At 41.0% G+C, this 21,003-nt stretch overlaps 1 protein-coding gene across 2 annotated transcripts in view; it reads left to right on the forward strand.

The window, feature by feature from the left end:
- LOC100564656 (opsin-5) overlaps window positions 1–20,691 on the forward strand; it is a 71,883-nt gene extending 51,192 nt beyond the window's left edge. Inside the window, exons 6-7 of one of the 2 annotated variants that reach the window (XM_062980419.1) lie at window positions 938–1,137; window positions 14,528–14,628. In XM_062980419.1, the coding sequence (XP_062836489.1) occupies window positions 938–961 (24 nt within the window). In that variant the 3' untranslated portion in view covers window positions 962–1,137; window positions 14,528–14,628. Of the gene's footprint in view, window positions 1–937; window positions 1,138–14,527 lie in introns of both variants that reach the window. The other variant, XM_003223528.4, reaches the window with a different exon arrangement.
- Window positions 20,692–21,003: the final 312 nt, after the last annotated feature.

The following is a 21,003-nucleotide window of genomic DNA, read 5'->3' on the forward strand; positions in this document are numbered from 1 at the left end:
ATGTACTTGTTCAAGATATAAATATTCAGTCACTTCCTCAATTTATAATGATGCAGCCCTGGATACACGGCTCATTTTTTATCCTTTTCATCCATTTCATTTTTTTCAAGTTCATTTCCAGTCTTACTGATTTTGAGAGTTGAGCTAGTTGTTGGAGATCATATTGTAAATCTTCCAGATTTTTGGTGAAAAGAACACTATTTTCTGCGAAGAGGAGGTGAGAAAGTTCATCCTCAGTTGAAATCCTGCCTTTAAATTTGATTTTTCGGAAGGGTTTTTCTAAAGTCACCGCAAACAGTTTTGGCAATATTGTGTCTCCTTGACACACTCCTTTGTTTATATTGATGTAATACACTGCTGACAACAGTTTTATATCCATTATGTACACTGTATTGATGCTTTTTATGATGTTTTATGATGTTTATATACACTGGATTTAACCTGGCTTGGTACAGAGCATTAAGGATAGCATTGAACTCAAAGGAATCGAAGGCCTTTTGGTAATCATAATCAACGAAAGCAAGACAAACCACAGCTTAATATTCTATGCTTTTTTCCAGTAGTTGTTTGACTGAGTGGATATGGTCAAGGATGGAGTCGCCTTGTTCCCTGTTGATATTCTTTGTAATAGGATCCTTGTGAGCAGTTTATATAGTGGAGAGAGGAGTGTAATTTAATCTACTATCAAATTACCTCAGCACAAAGCAGAATTTTCATGCTTTGTGCCGAATGCAGTCATGTTTACCTGAGGCGTCATCTGGACACCTCAAGTAAATATGAGGGAGGGCATGCATTTTAGGGCCTGTCTGGATGGGTCCTGTGTCTCCTTTCTTCATTAGATGTATGGTTTCAGAAGTTGTCCAATCTTTAGATAAGATGGTACTACTCATAACACAAGAATTATGTCCTTAGATGCTCTTATTGATACTTACATCAGCATTTCAGCAAAAATAAAAGCTGACATCATTGGAATATGTGAAACAAGAAGAGAAGATCTAGTCATTGAATGGAAAAATGGAGACCAAGTTTTTCTTGGGAAGGCCTATGACAATCGATCAAGGAAAGGCGGAGTTGGCTTCATCGTGAAAAAAAAAGATTGTTGACCGAATTAAAAGTTGTGATCTCATTTCACCTTGGGTAGGTATGCTGATCCTGAGGTTAGAAGGACATCGCAGTCTGAAAATAATCTATGTGTTATGGTGCATTACTTTAAACTTTGTATGAAATCCTGTGCTATCAAAAAGAGAGAGAGAAAGCATTGCTATACATTGGAAGATAACAAATAACCTCTTTGTGTGATACTTTTAAAAGTAATTTTGTATTTTGCAGAAATATAATAAAAAGAATTGAGGACTATGGGCTTTAACTTGGCCTCCAGTGTATTGGCTTTTGTCTGGCTTGTAGAATCAGATAGTCCTGCAAAGTTCCCATTCGCTTTAGCAGAACTCTTGGAAATCCTCAACCTGAATTTCATGGGAATATCCCCAAGTGAAGTTAGAGAACTAAGAAGACTGAACTGTATAAAAGGCTGCTTTGAGCAGTCCTAAATTAGCTTGCCACTTGATCTAAACATAACAAGCACAAATCTGATTTCAGAAATCATAATGATGTGGATAAACTGCTGTACTAAGAGTTGTAGCATAAATCTTCAAGTTGAAACCTTTGGGGGAAATGCATCGAATTGCTGAAGGAAAATTAACAAAGAATCTGCTCAGTTTGAATTTGATTTTTTAAAATAAAAAGACTACATGCTATTTGGCTAGTTTATTGTTTTTTGGGAAGTTGAATTAACATATTCTAGGTGGCATGGAACTATGTTACTTCAAACACTTAATAAACAATAAACCGGACATATAGCATGTAGTGCTTACTCCTTTTTATCTATACTGATAAATTTTCTCATTAATCACTAAAACAACTGGAGACTACATTACTATAGCAAAATGTAGGGACTTTGCAGTTTCACACTGAAATTGTTTGTGGAACTATAGGTGGAAAATGCCTTCTATCAGGATTACCTCTCTTTTAATAATAGTAGTGGGATAACGGTAAAGTTATGGATAATAGTAAATGTGCTAGGAAATAAAAAAACTAATGCACATTGTAACCCTATTCAACATTGTGTTCAAATGTCTCTGAATGTACATGAAGATGGATAAAGGAAACAAACCCACATGTGTGGTCCTGCTAATCTGTACATGCTAACTTTAAGTTCCTAATATGTTATGGTGAGCAAAGAGATGTGTAAGAGCTTATTTTCAATTTGCATGGATGTAATCAATTTCACTTATTGCTGTTGGGAAGCTTATGCTCAAGGTGATGCACACTTCCACAGATGTCTCTGTAGACATCCTTAAAAAACACATGAAGGTTAGGGAATATTGAGGCCTAAGTGTATTTACATTGTTATTGTTGTTGTTGTTGTTAATTGCCAGCAGAATGACTTTGACTTAAGTTGATCCTATGATCTTAACAGAGACCTCCAAATATCCATGTTACTAACAACTCTGCTCAGGTCTTGTAGAAACATGGCTGTGGTTTCTTTGATTGAGGCTATCCACTTTCAATGGGATCTCCTTTTTTTACTGCCTTCTACCATACCAAGGAGCATTGTATTTGTGAAGGAGTCATGTTTTTCCAGGATATTTCCAAAGTACAACAGTCTCAGTTTAGGCATCTTGGTGTGTAGGGAGTGTTCAGGCTTGATTTGCTATTTGACCCATTTATTTGGCTTTTTTTGGCAGCCTCTGGTATTTATGGAATTCCAGCACTATATTTCAAATTAACTGATTCACTTCCTCTGAGCTTTGGTCACAGTTCAACTTTCACAATTATAAGTAAAAATTACTCACGGTATGTAGCTCCTAAAAACAGGGCCCTTATTGGTGACCTGTATAACAATCGAATTGATGAAAGCTGAGGTTGGAAAGTTATTTTGGGATTCAGCTTGGACTAAAGAGATAGATAAAAAATGATCAATAAGATATTACAACACTATTTATGAGAGAACATGCTGGCACTTAAATGTATAAGTGATCTGTAATGTTCCAGGACAAATCATTATATATCCTACTTTTATTTAAAGTTGCAAGCAATATTCCTAAGTGCTAGTATATTTTAAAAGCCTGCCTCCCCATTTGGAAATGATTTTGTATTACATGATCCATTTGAAAAATGGTTCCATAAAATGGAAATTACCATTAGAGAGGCAGAATAGATATGTCAGCATGGGTATTTTAAAGCACATGTATAGCTGGGGGGAAAGGATCTTTATTGAGCCCTACTAAGTTGCTTGAGGAGAGCCAGTTTGGTATAGTGGTTTGAGGATTGGCTTGGATCTCTGGAAACCAGGATTCATATCCATGCTTGTTCATAGAACCCACTGAGTCACCGTGAACAGTTCACACACTCTCGGCCTCGGAAGAAAGCAGCTGCAAATTCTCTTTAAATAAATTTTGCCAATAAGTTCTATTCAAGGCTGCCAGCTTGGAAATGACCTGAAGGCACACAAGAACTACAAGAACAAGAACAAAGACATTCTTAAAATTAGGGAACATTTGTTAAGACATATGAAAAACATATGACATATGAGGAAGCATTAGCAGTTTGACATGTACAGTCTAGTGAAGAGAACACTGAGAAGGCACATAGTTGTACCCTACATATCTAAAGGGCTATCACAAAGTGGAAGGAAAAGTTTTTTTCTCTTCTGCCCTAATGGATATTCTTCATTCTAATTGTTTTAAATTACAGGAAGGGTAGATTTCAATTGAATATTAAAAGGACCTTCTTGACAATAACACTGACAAAACCAAGACCTAGCTACACTGCCATATAATGCATCTTCAGAATGCAGTTTAACTGCACTGAATTGGATTATATGAGTCTACACTAACACTGTGTAGATGGGGCCTAAGATTTCAAGAAATTGAACTTGACTTTTGAAGGGTAAATAATAATATTATCACATTAGTGTAACTGATGATATTGTGCATCTGTAGAAAGACTGTGTAGGCATCTAAAGTGTTACACTGACCAACACATGCTTTGATGCTTCAAATGCTAGACCTCTTTCTGGGTATATTTGACCTGCTGATTCCAAAAATGGCACTAGCTTTCCTTCATTGGTTCTAGTCTTTGAGAAATAGAACATATACCATATGCCAGTCTTCATCTGATCACCCACAGAAAACCATTATAAAGAAAACAATTATAACGATGCGGCAGCGAAAAAAGCCAACGGGGTTCTGGCCTGCATAAATAAGGGTATAGCATCTAGATCCAGGGAAGTCATGCTCCCCCTCTATTCTGCCTTGGTCAGGCCACACCTGGAATACTGTGTCCAGTTCTGGGCATCACAGTTGAAGGGAGATGTTAACAAGCTGGAACGCGTCCAGACGAGGGAGACTAAAATGATCAAGGGTCTGGAGAACAAACCCTATGAGGAGCGGCTTAAAGAGCTGGGTATGTTTAGCCTGCAGAAGAGAAGGCTGAGAGGAGACATGATAGCCATGTACAAATATGTGAGGGGAAGTCATAGGGAGGAGGGAGCAAGCTTGTTTTCTGCTGCCCTGCAGACTAGGACACAGAACAATGGAAATGCTAGCCGGGTAAGTTAATTGTTCTTTCGTGTCCAAGAGCCCTGCTGGAACCCCCCTAAGACACAATTTTTTGTTGAGCTATGTTATCTATTGGTTTGCTCACTAAATGTTTGTACTAGATATGTTTGTTGTCACATTTTGTGACATGCTGCATTCGAAATTAGACTATTGTAACCAGGGCCGGTGGGAGATAAATTTAAATATTAAGCGGGGGTGCTGAAAAGCGCCCCCCGCCGGCCCCGCCTCCTGTGCCCTGGCCCCGCCTCCCACCCAGCGTGCCCTGGCCCCGCCTCCCACGCTGCGTGGGAGGCGGGGCCAGGGTTGGCCCCGCCTCCCATGCTATTCGCCCTGGACCCGCCTCCCACGCAACGTGGGAGGCGCGGCCAGGGTTGGAAAGAGGGAGCCTTCGCCGCCCGGGGAGGGGAGGATGGGATCCCTCCTCCCCTCCCCGGGCGGCGAAAGAGAGAGGCTTCGCCGCCCACGGAGGGGAGGATGGGATCCCTCCTCCCCTTCCCGGGCGGCGAAAGAGGGAGCCTTCGCCGCCCGCGGAGGGGAGGATGGGATCCCTCCTCCCCTCCCCGGGCGGCGAAAGAGAGAGGCTTCGCCGCCCGCGGAGGGGAGGATGGGATCCCTCCTCCCCTTCCCGGGCGGCGAAAGAGGGAGCCTTCGCCGCCCGCGGAGGGGAGGATGGGATCCCTCCTCCCCTCCCCGGGCGGCGAAAGAGAGAGGCTTCGCCGCCCGCGGAGGGGAGGATGGGATCCCTCCTCCCCTTCCCGGGCGGCGAAAGAGGGAGCCTTCGCCGCCCGCGGAGGGGAGGATGGGATCCCTCCTCCCCTCCCCGGGTGGCGAAAGAGAGAGGCTTCGCCGCCCGCGGAGGGGAGGATGGGATCCCTCCTCCCCTCCCGGGCGGCGAAAGAGAGAGGCTTTGCCGCCCGCGGAGGGGAGGATGGGATCCCTCCTCTCCTTCCCGGGCGGCGAAAGAGGGAGCCTGGGCAAGGCCAGCCAGGCCACAAGGCCAGGGCGCACTGGTCGGGCGGCGGGGCACCGTCAGAGCGGTGCCCCACCTCCCGCCCAGCCTGACTGCACCCCCCGGGACCTGCGCCCGAGGCGGCGGCGTCACGTGGCCTCCATGGTGGGGCCGGCCCTGATTGTAACCTATGTTGCCTGATGAGCAAGACTAGGTGTCTCACCATGTTGTACTGTTGATAATTACAGCAAATATTTTTTTAATGAAACCTTGAATCAGTTGGCACTAGATCATCAGGAAGTTTGATTGCTTGAAAAGGTACAATCTTAACATAAAGTAAAAAGATGCAATGTAAGATTGTGTGTTTTTAATTTTTAAGGATTTATAATGTGCATATCTATTCCTATGTCTATGGAGTATAGTATTGTACCATGTTGTATTTTTTTTGTTTTTTTTTCAATGGCTGTGAATACTAGCAATTATCATTGTAGAAGAACCATGCAAATGTATCCATATATTGGAACGAAGCATGATCAAGTGCACCAGAGACCCAACAAATGCTCAGGCATAAGAATCTGTACAATTACTGTCCTAGTTTCAGCTTCAGGCAGATGAACTTGCATGATATCTCTGCAGCCAGGTTCTGTGCAGTTTTCCATAGCATCATTTGACGTGAGTTTCCTTAATGTTCCTTGAAGAGAGACATTAAGGGCCCATCATAGGAATATTTAAATTAAAAGTGAAAGTTAAAAGTGACCCAGGACTGTTTACAGACAACGGCTATGTCTGTGTGATATATGATGTTATTTTATGTGATGTGTTTAATAATGTTTAATGTTTTATCAGGGGAGGGTCAATTTTGATGTTTTATATTTTACTAGCTGTGCCCAGCCACGCGTTGCTGTGGCGAAGTATGGTGGTATGGGAAATAAAAGTATTGAGGAATTGGTGGTAGTTAAGGTAAAGGGTCAAGGTTTTACCTTACATTAAGTCCATTATAAATGGGTAATATAGCTGTGTGGAAGGGCCTTGAGTCTACACTGCCATATAATCCAGTTCAAATCAGATAATCTGTGGAAGAGGCCAAGGCCTAAGTCTGCCTGTCCCCTGGGCTGAGTTGGTTGCTAGGAGACCAAGTGGGCAGAGCTTAGCCTTCTAAATGGCAGCAATTGGATAAAAACAATTATTCCTTTCCCTCTAATTAGGACTTTATTTTTCTTTTCTTTTTGTTGTATCAACCTAGAGGCATGGATGATGGGTTGTGTTGTCAAATTTCGAGGTTGGGGGGCCTGTAGTTTTGTTGTTTTGTTGGTCGCCGTGATGCCATCACTCTTTTATATATAGACTAGCTGTGCCCAGCCACGCGTTGCTGTGGCTTAGTCTGGTGGTGTTGGTCAGTCTACATTAGATTGTATTTATGCTGTGAGCTCCACCTTCTTTATACTCACATTAGTAGTAGTATTTGAAGTCTGTTACCTTCTTCAATTTTTGTGTTGATTGATAATTGCTTGAGATCCCTGTTGTCTTTGGTTTGTTGTTAGTTGTAATGTCTGATTCTGCTGAGTGCGGTTTATATTTTTATTGTGGTACAATAGTCTTTTTTTTGTTTTGCCTGTGTAGGTGTTTATTATTATTGTTGTTGTAGTGGTCATGAAGGTTGGATAAGTTAGATGCTACTGTATTGTTTTTTGGAGGCCCAGTGTAGCACTGACTGGCCTCTCAGCCTCAGTGCCTGGCTGTTTCTTGCCTGTGATGGTGTTGATTCTTATTGTTGTTGTTGTTGTCATTGTTATTATTGTAATTGTTTTTTTTGGAGGCCAAGTGTGAATGTAGGGATTGGGGAGGTGGATGAGTTGTGTTGTCAAATTTTGTATTTGTTATAGTCACAATGTGTTGTTGTGAGTTTTGTGGGTCCGGATTGTGGTTTTGTGGTGTGGTTGTGTTGTTACAATCGGGAGGGAATGCTTTTGTGTTGTGTTGCCAAGTTTCGTATTTCTGGGGCATTTAGTTGTGTTGTTATAGTCATGATGCGTTGTTGTGAGTTTTGTGGGTCCAGTGTGGTTTTGTGGTGTGGTTGTGTTGTTACAACTGGGAGGGAATGCTTTTGCATTGTTTTGCCAAGTTTTGTATTTCTGGGGCGTTTAGTTGTGTTGTTATAGTCATGATGCGTTGTTGTGAGTTTTGTGGGTCCGGATTGTGGTTTTGTGTTGTGGTTCTGTTTTTACAACTGGGAGGCAAGACTTTTGCGTTGTGTTGTCAAATTTTGTATTTCTGGGGCGTTTAGTTGTGTTATAGTCACGATGCGTTGTTGTGAGTTTTGTGGGTCCGGATTGTGGTTTTGTGGTGTAGTTGTGTTGTTACAACCGGGAGAAAAGGCTTTTGTGTTGTGTTGTCAAGTTTTATATTTCTGGGGCGTTTAGTTGTGTGCCAAGTTTCGTATTTCTGGGGCGTTTAGTTGTGTTGTTATAGTCACGATGCGTTGTTGTGAGTTTTATGGGTCCGGATTGTGGTTTTGTGGTGTGGTTGTGTTGTTACAACCTGGAGGGAAGGCTTTTGCGTTGTGTTGCCAAGTTTCGTATTTCTTGGGCGTTTAGTTGTGTTGTTATTGTCACGATGCGTTGTTGTGAGTTTTGTGGGTCCTGTGTGGTTTTGTGGTGTGGTTGTGTTGTTACAACTGGGAGGCAAGGCTTATGCATTGTGTTGCCAAGTTTTGTATTTCTGGGGCGTTTAGTTGTGTTGTTATCGCATGATGCGTTGTTGTGAGTTTTGTGGGTCTGGATTGTGGTTTTGTGGTGTGGTTGTGTTGTTGTAACCTGGAGGCAAGCCTTTTGCATTGTGTTGCCAAATTTCGTATTTCTGGGATGTTTAGTTTTGTTGTTATAGTCACTGCGCAAACAACTTTATCATTTTATATATATAGACTAGCTGTGCCCGGCCACGCGTTGCTGTGGCTTAGTCTGGTGGTGTTGGTCAGTCTACATTAGGTTGTATTTATGCTGTGACCTCCACCTTCTTTATACTCACATTAGTAGTAGTATTTGAAGTCTGTTACCTTCTTCAATTTTTGTGTTGATTGATAATTGCTTGAGATCCCTGTTGTCTTTGGTTTGTTGTTAATTGTAATGTCTGATTTTGCTGAGTGCGGTTTATATTTTTATTGTAGTGCAATAGTCTTTTTTTTGTTTCGCCTGTGTAGGTGTTTATTATTGTTGTTGTTGTAATGGTCATGAAGGTTGGATAAGTTAGAGGCTACTGTATTGTTTTTTGGAGGCCCAGTGTAGCACTGACTGGCCTCTCAGCCTCAGTGCCTGGCTGTTTCTTGCCTGTGATGGTGTTGATTCTTATTGTTGTTGTTGTTGTTGTCATTGTTATTACTGTAATTGTTTTTTTTGGAGGCCAAGTGTGAATGTAGGGATTGGGGAGGAGGATGAGTTGTGTTGTCAAATTTTGTATTTGTTATAGTCACAATGTGTTGTTGTGAGTTTTGTGGGTCCGGATTGTGGTTTTGTGGTGTGGTTGTGTTGTTACAATCGGGAGGGAATGCTTTTGTGTTGTGTTGCCAAGTTTCGTATTTCTGGGGCATTTAGTTGTGTTGTTATAGTCATGATGCGTTGTTGTGAGTTTTGTGGGTCCAGTGTGGTTTTGTGGTGTGGTTGTGTTGTTACAACTGGGAGGGAATGCTTTTGCATTGTTTTGCCAAGTTTTGTATTTCTGGGGCGTTTAGTTGTGTTGTTATAGTCATGATGCGTTGTTGTGAGTTTTGTGGGTCCGGATTGTGGTTTTGTGTTGTGGTTCTGTTTTTACAACTGGGAGGCAAGACTTTTGCGTTGTGTTGTCAAATTTTGTATTTCTGGGGCGTTTAGTTGTGTTATAGTCACGATGCGTTGTTGTGAGTTTTGTGGGTCCGGATTGTGGTTTTGTGGTGTAGTTGTGTTGTTACAACCGGGAGAAAAGGCTTTTGTGTTGTGTTGTCAAGTTTTATATTTCTGGGGCATTTAGTTGTGTGCCAAGTTTCGTATTTCTGGGGCGTTTAGTTGTGTTGTTATAGTCACGATGCGTTGTTGTGAGTTTTATGGGTCCGGATTGTGGTTTTGTGGTGTGGTTGTGTTGTTACAACCTGGAGGGAAGGCTTTTGCGTTGTGTTGCCAAGTTTCGTATTTCTTGGGCGTTTAGTTGTGTTGTTATTGTCACGATGCGTTGTTGTGAGTTTTGTGGGTCCTGTGTGGTTTTGTGGTGTGGTTGTGTTGTTACAACTGGGAGGCAAGGCTTATGCATTGTGTTGCCAAGTTTTGTATTTCTGGGGCGTTTAGTTGTGTTGTTATCGCATGATGCGTTGTTGTGAGTTTTGTGGGTCTGGATTGTGGTTTTGTGGTGTGGTTGTGTTGTTGTAACCTGGAGGCAAGCCTTTTGCATTGTGTTGCCAAATTTCGTATTTCTGGGATGTTTAGTTTTGTTGTTATAGTCACTGCGCAAACAACTTTATCATTTTATATATATAGACTAGCTGTGCCCGGCCACGCGTTGCTGTGGCTTAGTCTGGTGGTGTTGGTCAGTCTACATTAGGTTGTATTTATGCTGTGACCTCCACCTTCTTTATACTCACATTAGTAGTAGTATTTGAAGTCTGTTACCTTCTTCAATTTTTGTGTTGATTGATAATTGCTTGAGATCCCTGTTGTCTTTGGTTTGTTGTTAATTGTAATGTCTGATTTTGCTGAGTGCGGTTTATATTTTTATTGTAGTGCAATAGTCTTTTTTTTGTTTCGCCTGTGTAGGTGTTTATTATTGTTGTTGTTGTAATGGTCATGAAGGTTGGATAAGTTAGAGGCTACTGTATTGTTTTTTGGAGGCCCAGTGTAGCACTGACTGGCCTCTCAGCCTCAGTGCCTGGCTGTTTCTTGCCTGTGATGGTGTTGATTCTTATTGTTGTTGTTGTTGTCATTGTTATTACTGTAATTGTTTTTTTTGGAGGCCAAGTGTGAATGTAGGGATTGGGGAGGAGGATGAGTTGTGTTGTCAAATTTTGTATTTGTTATAGTCACAATGTGTTGTTGTGAGTTTTGTGGGTCCGGATTGTGGTTTTGTGGTGTGGTTGTGTTGTTACAATCGGGAGGGAATGCTTTTGTGTTGTGTTGCCAAGTTTCGTATTTCTGGGGCATTTAGTTGTGTTGTTATAGTCATGATGCGTTGTTGTGAGTTTTGTGGGTCCAGTGTGGTTTTGTGGTGTGGTTGTGTTGTTACAACTGGGAGGGAATGCTTTTGCATTGTTTTGCCAAGTTTTGTATTTCTGGGGCGTTTAGTTGTGTTGTTATAGTCATGATGCGTTGTTGTGAGTTTTGTGGGTCCGGATTGTGGTTTTGTGTTGTGGTTCTGTTTTTACAACTGGGAGGCAAGACTTTTGCGTTGTGTTGTCAAATTTTGTATTTCTGGGGCGTTTAGTTGTGTTATAGTCACGATGCGTTGTTGTGAGTTTTGTGGGTCCGGATTGTGGTTTTGTGGTGTAGTTGTGTTGTTACAACCGGGAGAAAAGGTTTTTGCATTGTGTTGTCAAGTTTTATATTTCTGGGGTGTTTAGTTGTGTGCCAAGTTTCGTATTTCTGGGGCGTTTAGTTGTGTTGTTATAGTCACGATGCATGGTTGTGAGTTTTGTGGGTCCGGATTGTGGTTTTGTGGTGTGATTGTGTTGTTACAACCGGGAGGCAAGGCTTTTGCGTTGTGTTGTCAAGTTTTATATTTCTGGGGCGTTTAGTTGTGTGCCAAGTTTCGTATTTCTGGGGCGTTTAGTTGTGTTGTTATAGTCACGATGCATGGTTGTGAGTTTTGTGGGTCCGGATTGTGGTTTTGTGGTGTGGTTGTGTTGTTACAACCGGGAGGCAAGGCTTTTGCGTTGTGTTGTCAAGTTTTATATTTCTGGGGCGTTTAGTTGTGTGCCAAGTTTCGTATTTCTGGGGCGTTTAGTTGTGTTGTTATAGTCACGATGCGTTGTTGTGAGTTTTATGGGTCCGGATTGTGGTTTTGTGGTGTGGTTGTGTTGTTACAACCTGGAGGGAAGGCTTTTGCGTTGTGTTGCCAAGTTTCATATTTCTTGGGCATTTAGTTGTGTTGTTAAAGTCACGATGCGTTGTTGTGAGTTTTGTGGGTCCTGTGTGGTTTTGTGGTATGGTTGTGTTGTTACAACTGGGAGGCAAGGCTTTTGCATTGTGTTGCCAAGTTTTGTATTTCTGGGGCGTTTAGTTGTGTTGTTATCGCATGATGCGTTGTTGTGAGTTTTGTGGGTCTGGATTGTGGTTTTGTGGTGTGGTTGTGTTGTTGTAACCTGGAGGCAAGCGTTTTGCATTGTGTTGCCAAATTTCGTATTTCTGGGATGTTTAGTTTTGTTGTTATAGTCACTGCGCAAACAACTTTATCATTTTATATATATAGATTGAGGGCATTGAATTGTTGCCAACATTGTGAACCGCCCTGAGTTCCCTTCGGGGTTGAGAAGGGTGGTATACAAATACCACAAACAAACAAACAAATAAGTAATATAATCTTGATGGAAGATTTGCAAACCACATGTAGACACTGAGAAATCAAATGCACATTTTCTAGTAACCTGCGCCAAAAATGCTTTCATCAAACACTCTGTGACAGAATACACCTTATAACAATTGACAGGTTAAGAACTTTGATACTTGTTTGGGTACTCAAAGGATGCAATTTGTAAAATTAGAATGCTGGTTAGGCACTAATTAATTAAAATATGCTGAGATGTGTGTATACCTTCATGGTTTAAAATGAATAGTATACACTTTGATTATTTGACATGCAGCGTTCTTTTTACATGGAATTCATTCTTTAAATGTATATTTTTGCACAGTTAAATAACTTCAGGAAAAGCAATATATATTGCTAATAGATATAATGCATGCAGTATATATTGCTAATAGATATAATGCATGCAATTTCCAGTCCACACATGACAAAATAAAAGTCCATATCACACTTTAAACAGGATAGCACATGTCCGTCCTACATGGCAACTATATCCATTGCAGGAAAGGCAACAATCATAAAGAATCCTTTTGTAATATTTTCTAAAGTTTTATACAAAAAAAATAGTGGAAATGCAGAAAAGGTAAACTAGGGGTGGATTAATATGAAGAAGTGGTCAGTGAACAGAAATGGAGAGCTATGATGTTTTTTAATACACATCTTGCTTGGCCAAAGAACCTATGGTTCACGTTACTTGATCGGTAGGAGGGAACATCAAAAATCCACTTCCAGGAAAATAAAAAAGCACTTATAATATTGTCTGATCATTGAAGAGACATTCTATACTTTACATATGTGTAATTACAACTTGATTATGCTATGCACAACCAAATGTGTATTGATGTGCAGTGCACAACCATACAGTTGATGTACAATATGCAACAAAGCAAAACATGCAGTGTTGGACAGTGCTACCACATGCACAACTCCTCTTTCATGATCTTTAACTATATACTAGTATTGTGCATTTGTAGGTAATTGCTGTTCGTTTTGTGTAGTTTCATTTGTTTTGTCTAAATTTTGTATATGTTTTTGCTAATGAAAATGGGGTGCCTATACAAACAGAATTTCCGTCTCGCTAACAAACAAACAAAAAAAAACCCCAAAAATTTTCGTGCCATTGCGGCAATAGAAGAGATTCAGAGGCTTGCCCCCCACTCAGATTTAGGGCTAGAGGGGTGAAAATTTCCACACATTGAGGGCATATCAACCCCTTTTAGCCCACCAACTTTTAAAACATTTGGGTTTTCCCCCAATTTCTTGGGGGAAGGAGGAAGAAGGGGGTTTTAAACTAAGAATAAAGAACCTCACACACACTTCCCAGCCAAACCCACTTGAAAAACCCCAGCCCCTTCCCTGATATTGTTTATTTTAAAATTATTATTAAATTATAGAATTTTTAAAATAAGGAAAGAGCACTACAGCCAGCAAGGCAGAAATCACTGTGCCCCAGCAAGGCGAAGCAGAGCACTCAAGAGTTAGGTATTACAAACCCCAAAATGTATTTGCTTTCAAAAATGTAAAATAAAACACCAAAGAAAATGGAGGACCAAGGCAGAGGCAGGCAACTGAGCAAGTGAGATAAACTGAGAAGGGAAAGGAAAGCCAACAAGAAAATGAATTTTTTAAAATGAGGCAAGTAGTAGCCAGTCAAAACCCCCAAACACCAAATCTTCCAGCCCCAGAAGTGCCCTCACCAGAAAGGCAAGACACAAAAAAAGGCAAGGCAAGCCAAGGCAAACCCAAGCAGAGACACAGCAACAGCACAGCAGCAGTGCAATCCAACCAACCCCAGTGCCCAGCAGTGGCAGCAATGGCTCTTTTGGGTGCAGTCCTCCCCTTATATACGCTTCTGCCCTCCCTGCCCAGCCCACTTCAGTGATTGGCTACGGATCACCTCCTCCTTGCCTCCTTCTTTAACACATGAGGAAGTGAATTGCAGGCATGGAGGCCATGTGGCTGAAAATGAAAGCAAGAACAATGATTGTGCTGCTTTCAATATTTTGCCTATCGTTTTGTACGAAAATGTTGTCTATCGTTTTGTGTAGATGAATAGTTGACACAAAACAATAGCACGAAGGAAATAAAGGAAAAAATTTTTGCGCACATGTCTACTATATACATGACTGTCACACATCAGTCAAAAATATCAATCTGCTTGTGTAAGATACCAATAGGCTTCTTCTGCACTTTCTCTTTACTATCTCCAGTAATACAAATAACTGACATAAAGAGTAGAATTGTCCTGTCTACTGACAGCTTAAAACTAGATGATGAAACATAATCAGTTGAAAATACTAACATTTGAAATACTTGTACTAGGCAATTGTTGGAAAAAGGGTGATATGGATGAAGGAATCTATTTATTTGACATGTCCCATTTTTCTATCTTGATAACAAGGTTTTCTTTTCTCATTTCTAGCTGAGCATCGCTGTATGCATTGGATTTTTTGTGGCCTGGAGTCCATATGCTATCATTGCAATGTGGGCCGCCTTTGGATCAATTGACATGATTCCTCCACTAGCTTTTGCAGTTCCAGCTGTATTTGCAAAGTCTTCAACACTTTACAACCCGGCTATGTATCTTTTTCTAAAGCCCAATTTCCGAAGCACCATTGCCAAAGATCTTACAGTACTCCACCGATTATGTCTCAAAAGCTGCTTTTGTCCCAGAGGCATGCAGAACTGCTCTTACAGATCAGCTCTTGAGGCTCCACTGAAGTCATTTAAAGGAAGAAATGAATCAAGCAGTAACTCTGTGCAAATCGTGGGAGGATGCTCATACTTTCCTTGTGAGAAGTGCCATGATCCCTTTGAATGCTTCAAGAACTATCCAAAATGCTGCCAAGGGAGGCTAAATGTTTTGGATCATACTCCTCGAGAAAGTATATCAGTGGAAAATAACATGCAATCCAAAACAAAACATGCTTCTGAAAAATATATAAAGGTTGTGATCAGGGGAGAAAAAAACACTGATATTGATAATTTGGAAATAACATTAGAACACATACCTACAGATATTAAATTTGCCAATCTTTAGCATATGCAGACTCTTTGAGCAATAGTTTAATTGCATAGACTGAATGAATGTAAACATTTTTAGGCACTATCAATTTTATGCAGTTATCTTACTATTATAGTAGGATTAAACAAAGCAGCGGAAATGTGTTAAAATATGTTTTGCATTTGCCATGCACTTAACAGACCTATGAGCTTTCAGAACAAACTGTGCTTGCTGCATTTTATTTGCTTCAGACTCTTTGGTTTTAGATGTTATTTGCAGGCAATCCCCTAGTTACAAACAAGTCATAGTTAAGAACAGGGGTGAGACAACAGGAAGAGAGAGAAATCTATCTCTTGGAAGGGAAATTTGCACCTAAGAGATATAATGGGGAAAACATGTCTCCACTAAGCTTTCTCACCAATCCTTGTTTCAATAACAAGCCAAATATTTCACAATCCGAATATCACCAGGATAGAAAGTGAGGGGAAATCTTCTGAACACAGGCACAGACAGAAAAACAAGAACCACAGGAGTGTTAACCCTTCCCTATGCTATTCAAAAACTCACTCACTCACTCACTCAATCTCTCTCTCTCTCTCTCTCTCTCTCTATATATATATATACACACACACACACACACACACATACACACACAAATACAAACATACATACATACATATAGCTGAAGTTACACTTTAAAAATGTACCTGCTTTGACTTACATGTAAATTCATCTTGAAAACCTACCTACAGAACCTATCTTGTTAATAACTTGGGGGCTGCTTGTATACTCATGTATAAGTCACCTATTTTAGTTAAAAATGACCAAAAAAAAACCTTTTTTGAGTGATCTTGTTCATAACTTGGGGACTGCCTGTACTCCGAATGCCTGTTGTCTGAATGCCTGATAATCGCCTCTCAAAACAGTTACTCTACTCAAGAATGGAAAACAGAATGTTGAGATTTAAAGAGATTCAAAGATGGGCTGAAAGCTAACCTTAAACACTGTGGCATAGACACCAAGAACTGGGAAGCCATGGCCCTTGAGCACTCTAACTGGAGGTCAGTTGTTACCAACAGTACTGTGCAATTTGAAGAGGCACAAATGGAGGGTGAAAGGGAGAAACGTGTCAAGAGTAAGGCATGTCAAGCTAACCCTTGTCGAGACCACCTTCCATCTGGAAATTGCAGATCAAGAATAGGTCTCTACAGTCACCTACAGACCCACCACCAAGACACTTGGGAGACAATCATACCCAGCCACAAGGGATCGGCTATGATGATGACTGCCTGTACTCTGCTTTATGGAACTAAACTTCATACTTGTGGGATTTTTCTAAAAAACATTAACCTTTGAGTTCTTGGTGTATATATTTTATACAGTCAGCAAAAGTATTTTGAACACTTGGAGAGTATTTTATATAATAATATAATGCTGTTGGACTGATATTGTCATCACAAAAAGCTAATTATCCTTCCACTTTTGCTGGAAGCTGCAGATAACATTTTCACCTTCAGATTGGGTTATGTTCAAGTTCTCAGCTGATTTCTTTGCAGGATCAAGGAGTTGGAAATGCTCCTTATTCTGGTACAAATTGGTGTTGATATTTTGTTTTCAGACAATTGCCTGTACAGGTAAGCTTCCCAGCCTGTTCTTTTAAAATTAAATTTGTAATGTGATGGACCTATCCTGCAGCTGTGATCTCCTAAGAAGCATTGTGGGGACAGTATTGCCTATTTGGTAAGGTATAGATTACAGTATGTTAAAAATAGATTAGTGATGATAAATGATTTACCTCACAGCAAAACTCAGAAACTGAGCCATTTAGAATAGAGTACAAAATATGTCAGGTAGCCACATCCAGGAAAATAGCTGATTATGTATTCAGAAGGAGCATTTGATATTCCATCCAAAACCGTGTTACAATCTTTGATCCTCCAGAGCTTCAGTTACCAGAATTCCTGATTGTTGATGAAGCTAACTAGGGACTTCATCATATGGAAATTTCTCCCGTGTTCTTTCTGTTTTCACACACTGGTGAAACGGAGTCTCACAGAGGCCATCCCATGACATACGATCACTTTCAGTATCCACCCGGTGGCTGTCCGTGGTATTCGGTCTTGCCAGCATGCTACAAATGAGAGAAGACTCACTTTTCAGGAGTTGGGTGTACCCAACTCCTGCTTCCAGAAAGTGTGTGTGTGTGGGGGGGGGGGGCAGCAAGGGAAAGCAAAAAGCATATGGGGAAAGGTTATGGGATGGTTGGCCATCCCTGAAGGTGGACCCTGTTGGGGGATAACAGGGTAAGATGTTTTCCCCCATTCTTCCGACACCTTTCCCCCACTTCCCTTCTGCCTGTCTGATGAAGTCCATGGTCTTCTACGACATCGGACGAAGGCAGAGAAGTGTCTTCTCCCTGCTTCTTTGCACTGCCAGAATTGAATCCATCGTATGATGCAGGGATACTTCTGGCAGGACTCCACGGGGCTCCATGTCAGCAGTGTTGCAGCAGTGGAGAGAAACAGCCCAAAGGAGCTGGAAGACGAAGTGGGGACAGCAGGGAAACATTGTTGGAAGGGATGTCATGGACCCCTATGGTAGGGAACAGAGCCAGACAGTTTCCTACAGTGCCTCATGATTTTCCCCACTGTTCCCTTCTTTACAAAGGGCCATCTGATGAGGTCCCTAACCATGGATCCTGATGGTAAGGAACACAGCCAGACAGTTCCCTATACATCCTCATGATTTTCCCCATTGTCTCCTAATTTACAAAGGGCCGTCTGATGAGGTCCCTAACCATGGATCCTGATGGTAAGGAACACAGCCAGACAGTTCCCTATACATCCTCATGATTTTCCCCATTGTCTCCTAATTTACAAAGGGCCATCTGATGAGGTCCCTAGTACCCAACATTTAGAACACATGAATGAACAAAGGTTGAGAACCACTTATTTAGAAGCTTGTATCTTGCTGCTAAATACTTTCCACTGGTATTGTTATTAATTTTCATCAGGTTGGCATGAATTTATGGTAATCCTAAGCATGAGAGACCTCCAGGGCACCTTGTAGTCAACAGTCCTTTTTGTACTGCCTCCTACTTTACTGTTATTTTGTTTTCTGATGAGGCATATTTCTGGAATGGCTAAAATATAAAAGCCTCACAATTGGTGATATTGGCTTCTAGGCAATGCTTTGCTCTAGGACAGTGGTGGCGAACCTATGGCACACATGCTGGAAGGGGCACGCAGCATCCTCTCTTGGCATGCGAGCTGTCGCCTGTCCCCTGCTTGCTTGCCTGTCCACCCCTGCCCACCCCCCACTCACCCACCCCTTGCTCTCCCAACACTTGTTTGCCACCCGCCCTCTTGTTTGTTCACCTCCCATCTGCTGCCCACCTGCTCCCTTGCTCATTTGCTACTTGCTCCCCTTGCTCATCCTCCTAACTCCCCCCCCCCCCCAGCTGTTTGTGCACTCTGTCTTTCAAAGGTTAACCATCACTGCTCTAGGACCTACATATTTTGGCAGTTCATGGTATGTGTAAAGCTCTCCTCTAGCACATTTTAATTGGGCAATCCTCTTTCTTCACTGTCCAGTTTTCACAACCATACATTGAAATAGGAAATACTATAACATGGACAATCCTGACTTTGGTTTTAATGGTGAGTCCATTGGTATATTTGTCTGGAAAAATACTACTATTGTTGGATCCCCATCTGAAGGCAAACAGTATCTGATCTTTTAGCTACACTAGTATGGCAAGACATTATTTGAGAAAAGAGATCCCTGCCCCAAAGTTGTGGTTTTGCCTTATTCTTCTCACTAATTTAGTAAGAGCATTGAAGTTCTTTTTTTATAATGGTTGGAAAAATAAAGTTAAAGAATGACATTAAGCAGAGGGAAATGAAACATTCTGCATCAGGTAAAGCAGAAGCAAACCCACAAGTATAGCATGGGGGTTAGCCAGATTGGCAGAAGTACTTGCGAAAAGGAACTTGAGGTTGGAGACAAGCCAAGGTCAGCATGAAGTAGTGTGACATGGGCAGCCACATAATTAAGTCAATGTGATTTTTTATGGTGTTACTAGAAGCATTGTTTTCTTGGGAAGTAACAGCTCTAGTTAGTTCTCAAGATGACACTTGTGTGGAGCGATGTCCTGGTCTGGGCATTAGAACTAAAATAAGTTCCTCAAAGGGCAACCATGGTAGTCAGCATCATATGAAAAACTCACAGGATCTGAACACTGTTATATAGAAAGCCTTGTTCTTCAGAATTAGGGAGAGAATTCTACAAGCAGTCCCAAAGTTACCAACATCTGACTTACAAATGACTCATGGTTATAAAAGGGGATGAGACAACAGGAAGTGAGAGAAATCTGCCTCTAAGAAGGGAAATTAACTCCTGAAAAAATTATCATCACAAATCCTTGTTTCCATAACAAGCCCAAATTTGTGTAACTCACTCACTTGCTCCCTCCCCCCTCTATATATGGAGCTCTCTCACTCCCCCCCCCCCCCCCCATATATGAATGTTTGTATGGAGTTACACTTATGTACCTGTTCCTACTTACATAGAAATTCAGTTTAAGAACAAACCTACAGAACCTATCTTGGTCGTAACTTGGGGACTGCCAGTACATCTATCAGAGTCCATTTCAACTGAATTTTACCCAACTACTTTACATTCCAGAAGTTTCTTTTGACTAGTTGCCCAGAGTTTGGAAAACATACCTTTGGGGCTACAATTCCAAGATCCCTTTACTTAGCATGGCCAGTGAACTCACTAGGATTTACCTTAAGTAAAAATATATATACCCGGGCTGTAACAGGAAAGTGTAAGAATGTATTCCAGAAATATTTCCTGTAAATGTTAATTATGCATATATTTTATATTATATTTGTATGTTAATGCAATTATGGGCTCTGAGGTCCTTGTAAGGACAAAGACTTCATTTTCCAGTAATACGTATATCACAATAAAGATACTTGCTCTGTCTCAGTGAAGGGGATGGAGGCTCTGTTCATGGAGCAGGACTTTATCTTCCTGGTGGAAAAAAAATCTGTCACCACCCACCTACACCCCAAATCTGCTCCTGAAAAGGTTACTGGAACAAACTGGCTCATGACATGGGAAGCTGTAGAACAGAAGGAAGGATTGCTCAAAACGGACATTTATTCAGTGTATTCTATTTGTAGAACACTAGATTCCTGGGTATATATCTTACAGTAGTAAAGTTCTAAAGGGTTGGTCAAAAGACAAATGTGTTCTAATGTCTAGCATATAAAGGATGACAAATATTTCGTCCACTGCAATGTTTGTCTTATATCTTATGGTATACATTTGACATTTTTATTTTTCCTTAAAGAAGTTATGGAAGACTTGAGTTTGATCAGAGCAACTGGCATTACCAAAGAAATGAAATCTTTTAAAATAAATGGAATTATCTACAATAAATAAATAAATAATCTGTGTTTTCTATTTCCCAATGAACCTGACATTCGTCCTGGGTGAAAACGTCATGTTAGTTATTTGGCCAAAGTGCTGATGCCTTTCAAATAAACTGGCTGCAAAAATAACTGCTCAAACTGAGTAGCCTTAATCTTTATTTACAGTCCTTTTATGTGCAACAGATTCAAACTCATACATCAGAGGCAAGTATCCAAATAGAAAGAGACATGATGATCCTTGACATTTATATGGCTTTTTATCAGTTCATTAATTCATGACCAGCCTGTAGTTGTGACATAGTTCCCTTCACTTCCCTTCAGTCTGTGCATGTTCTTCACATTCCAACTATTTAACCAGTTCATGCCCGGAACTGCATGGCTAGTAGCATGGATTTTGAGCAATACTTTAACTAACTTGCACATTTATCAATCTAGTCCGCTAATAAACGT

The sequence above is a fragment of the Anolis carolinensis genome, chromosome 4 (assembly GCF_035594765.1).
Source record: "Anolis carolinensis isolate JA03-04 chromosome 4, rAnoCar3.1.pri, whole genome shotgun sequence".
NCBI classification, from domain to species: domain Eukaryota; kingdom Metazoa; phylum Chordata; class Lepidosauria; order Squamata; family Dactyloidae; genus Anolis; species Anolis carolinensis.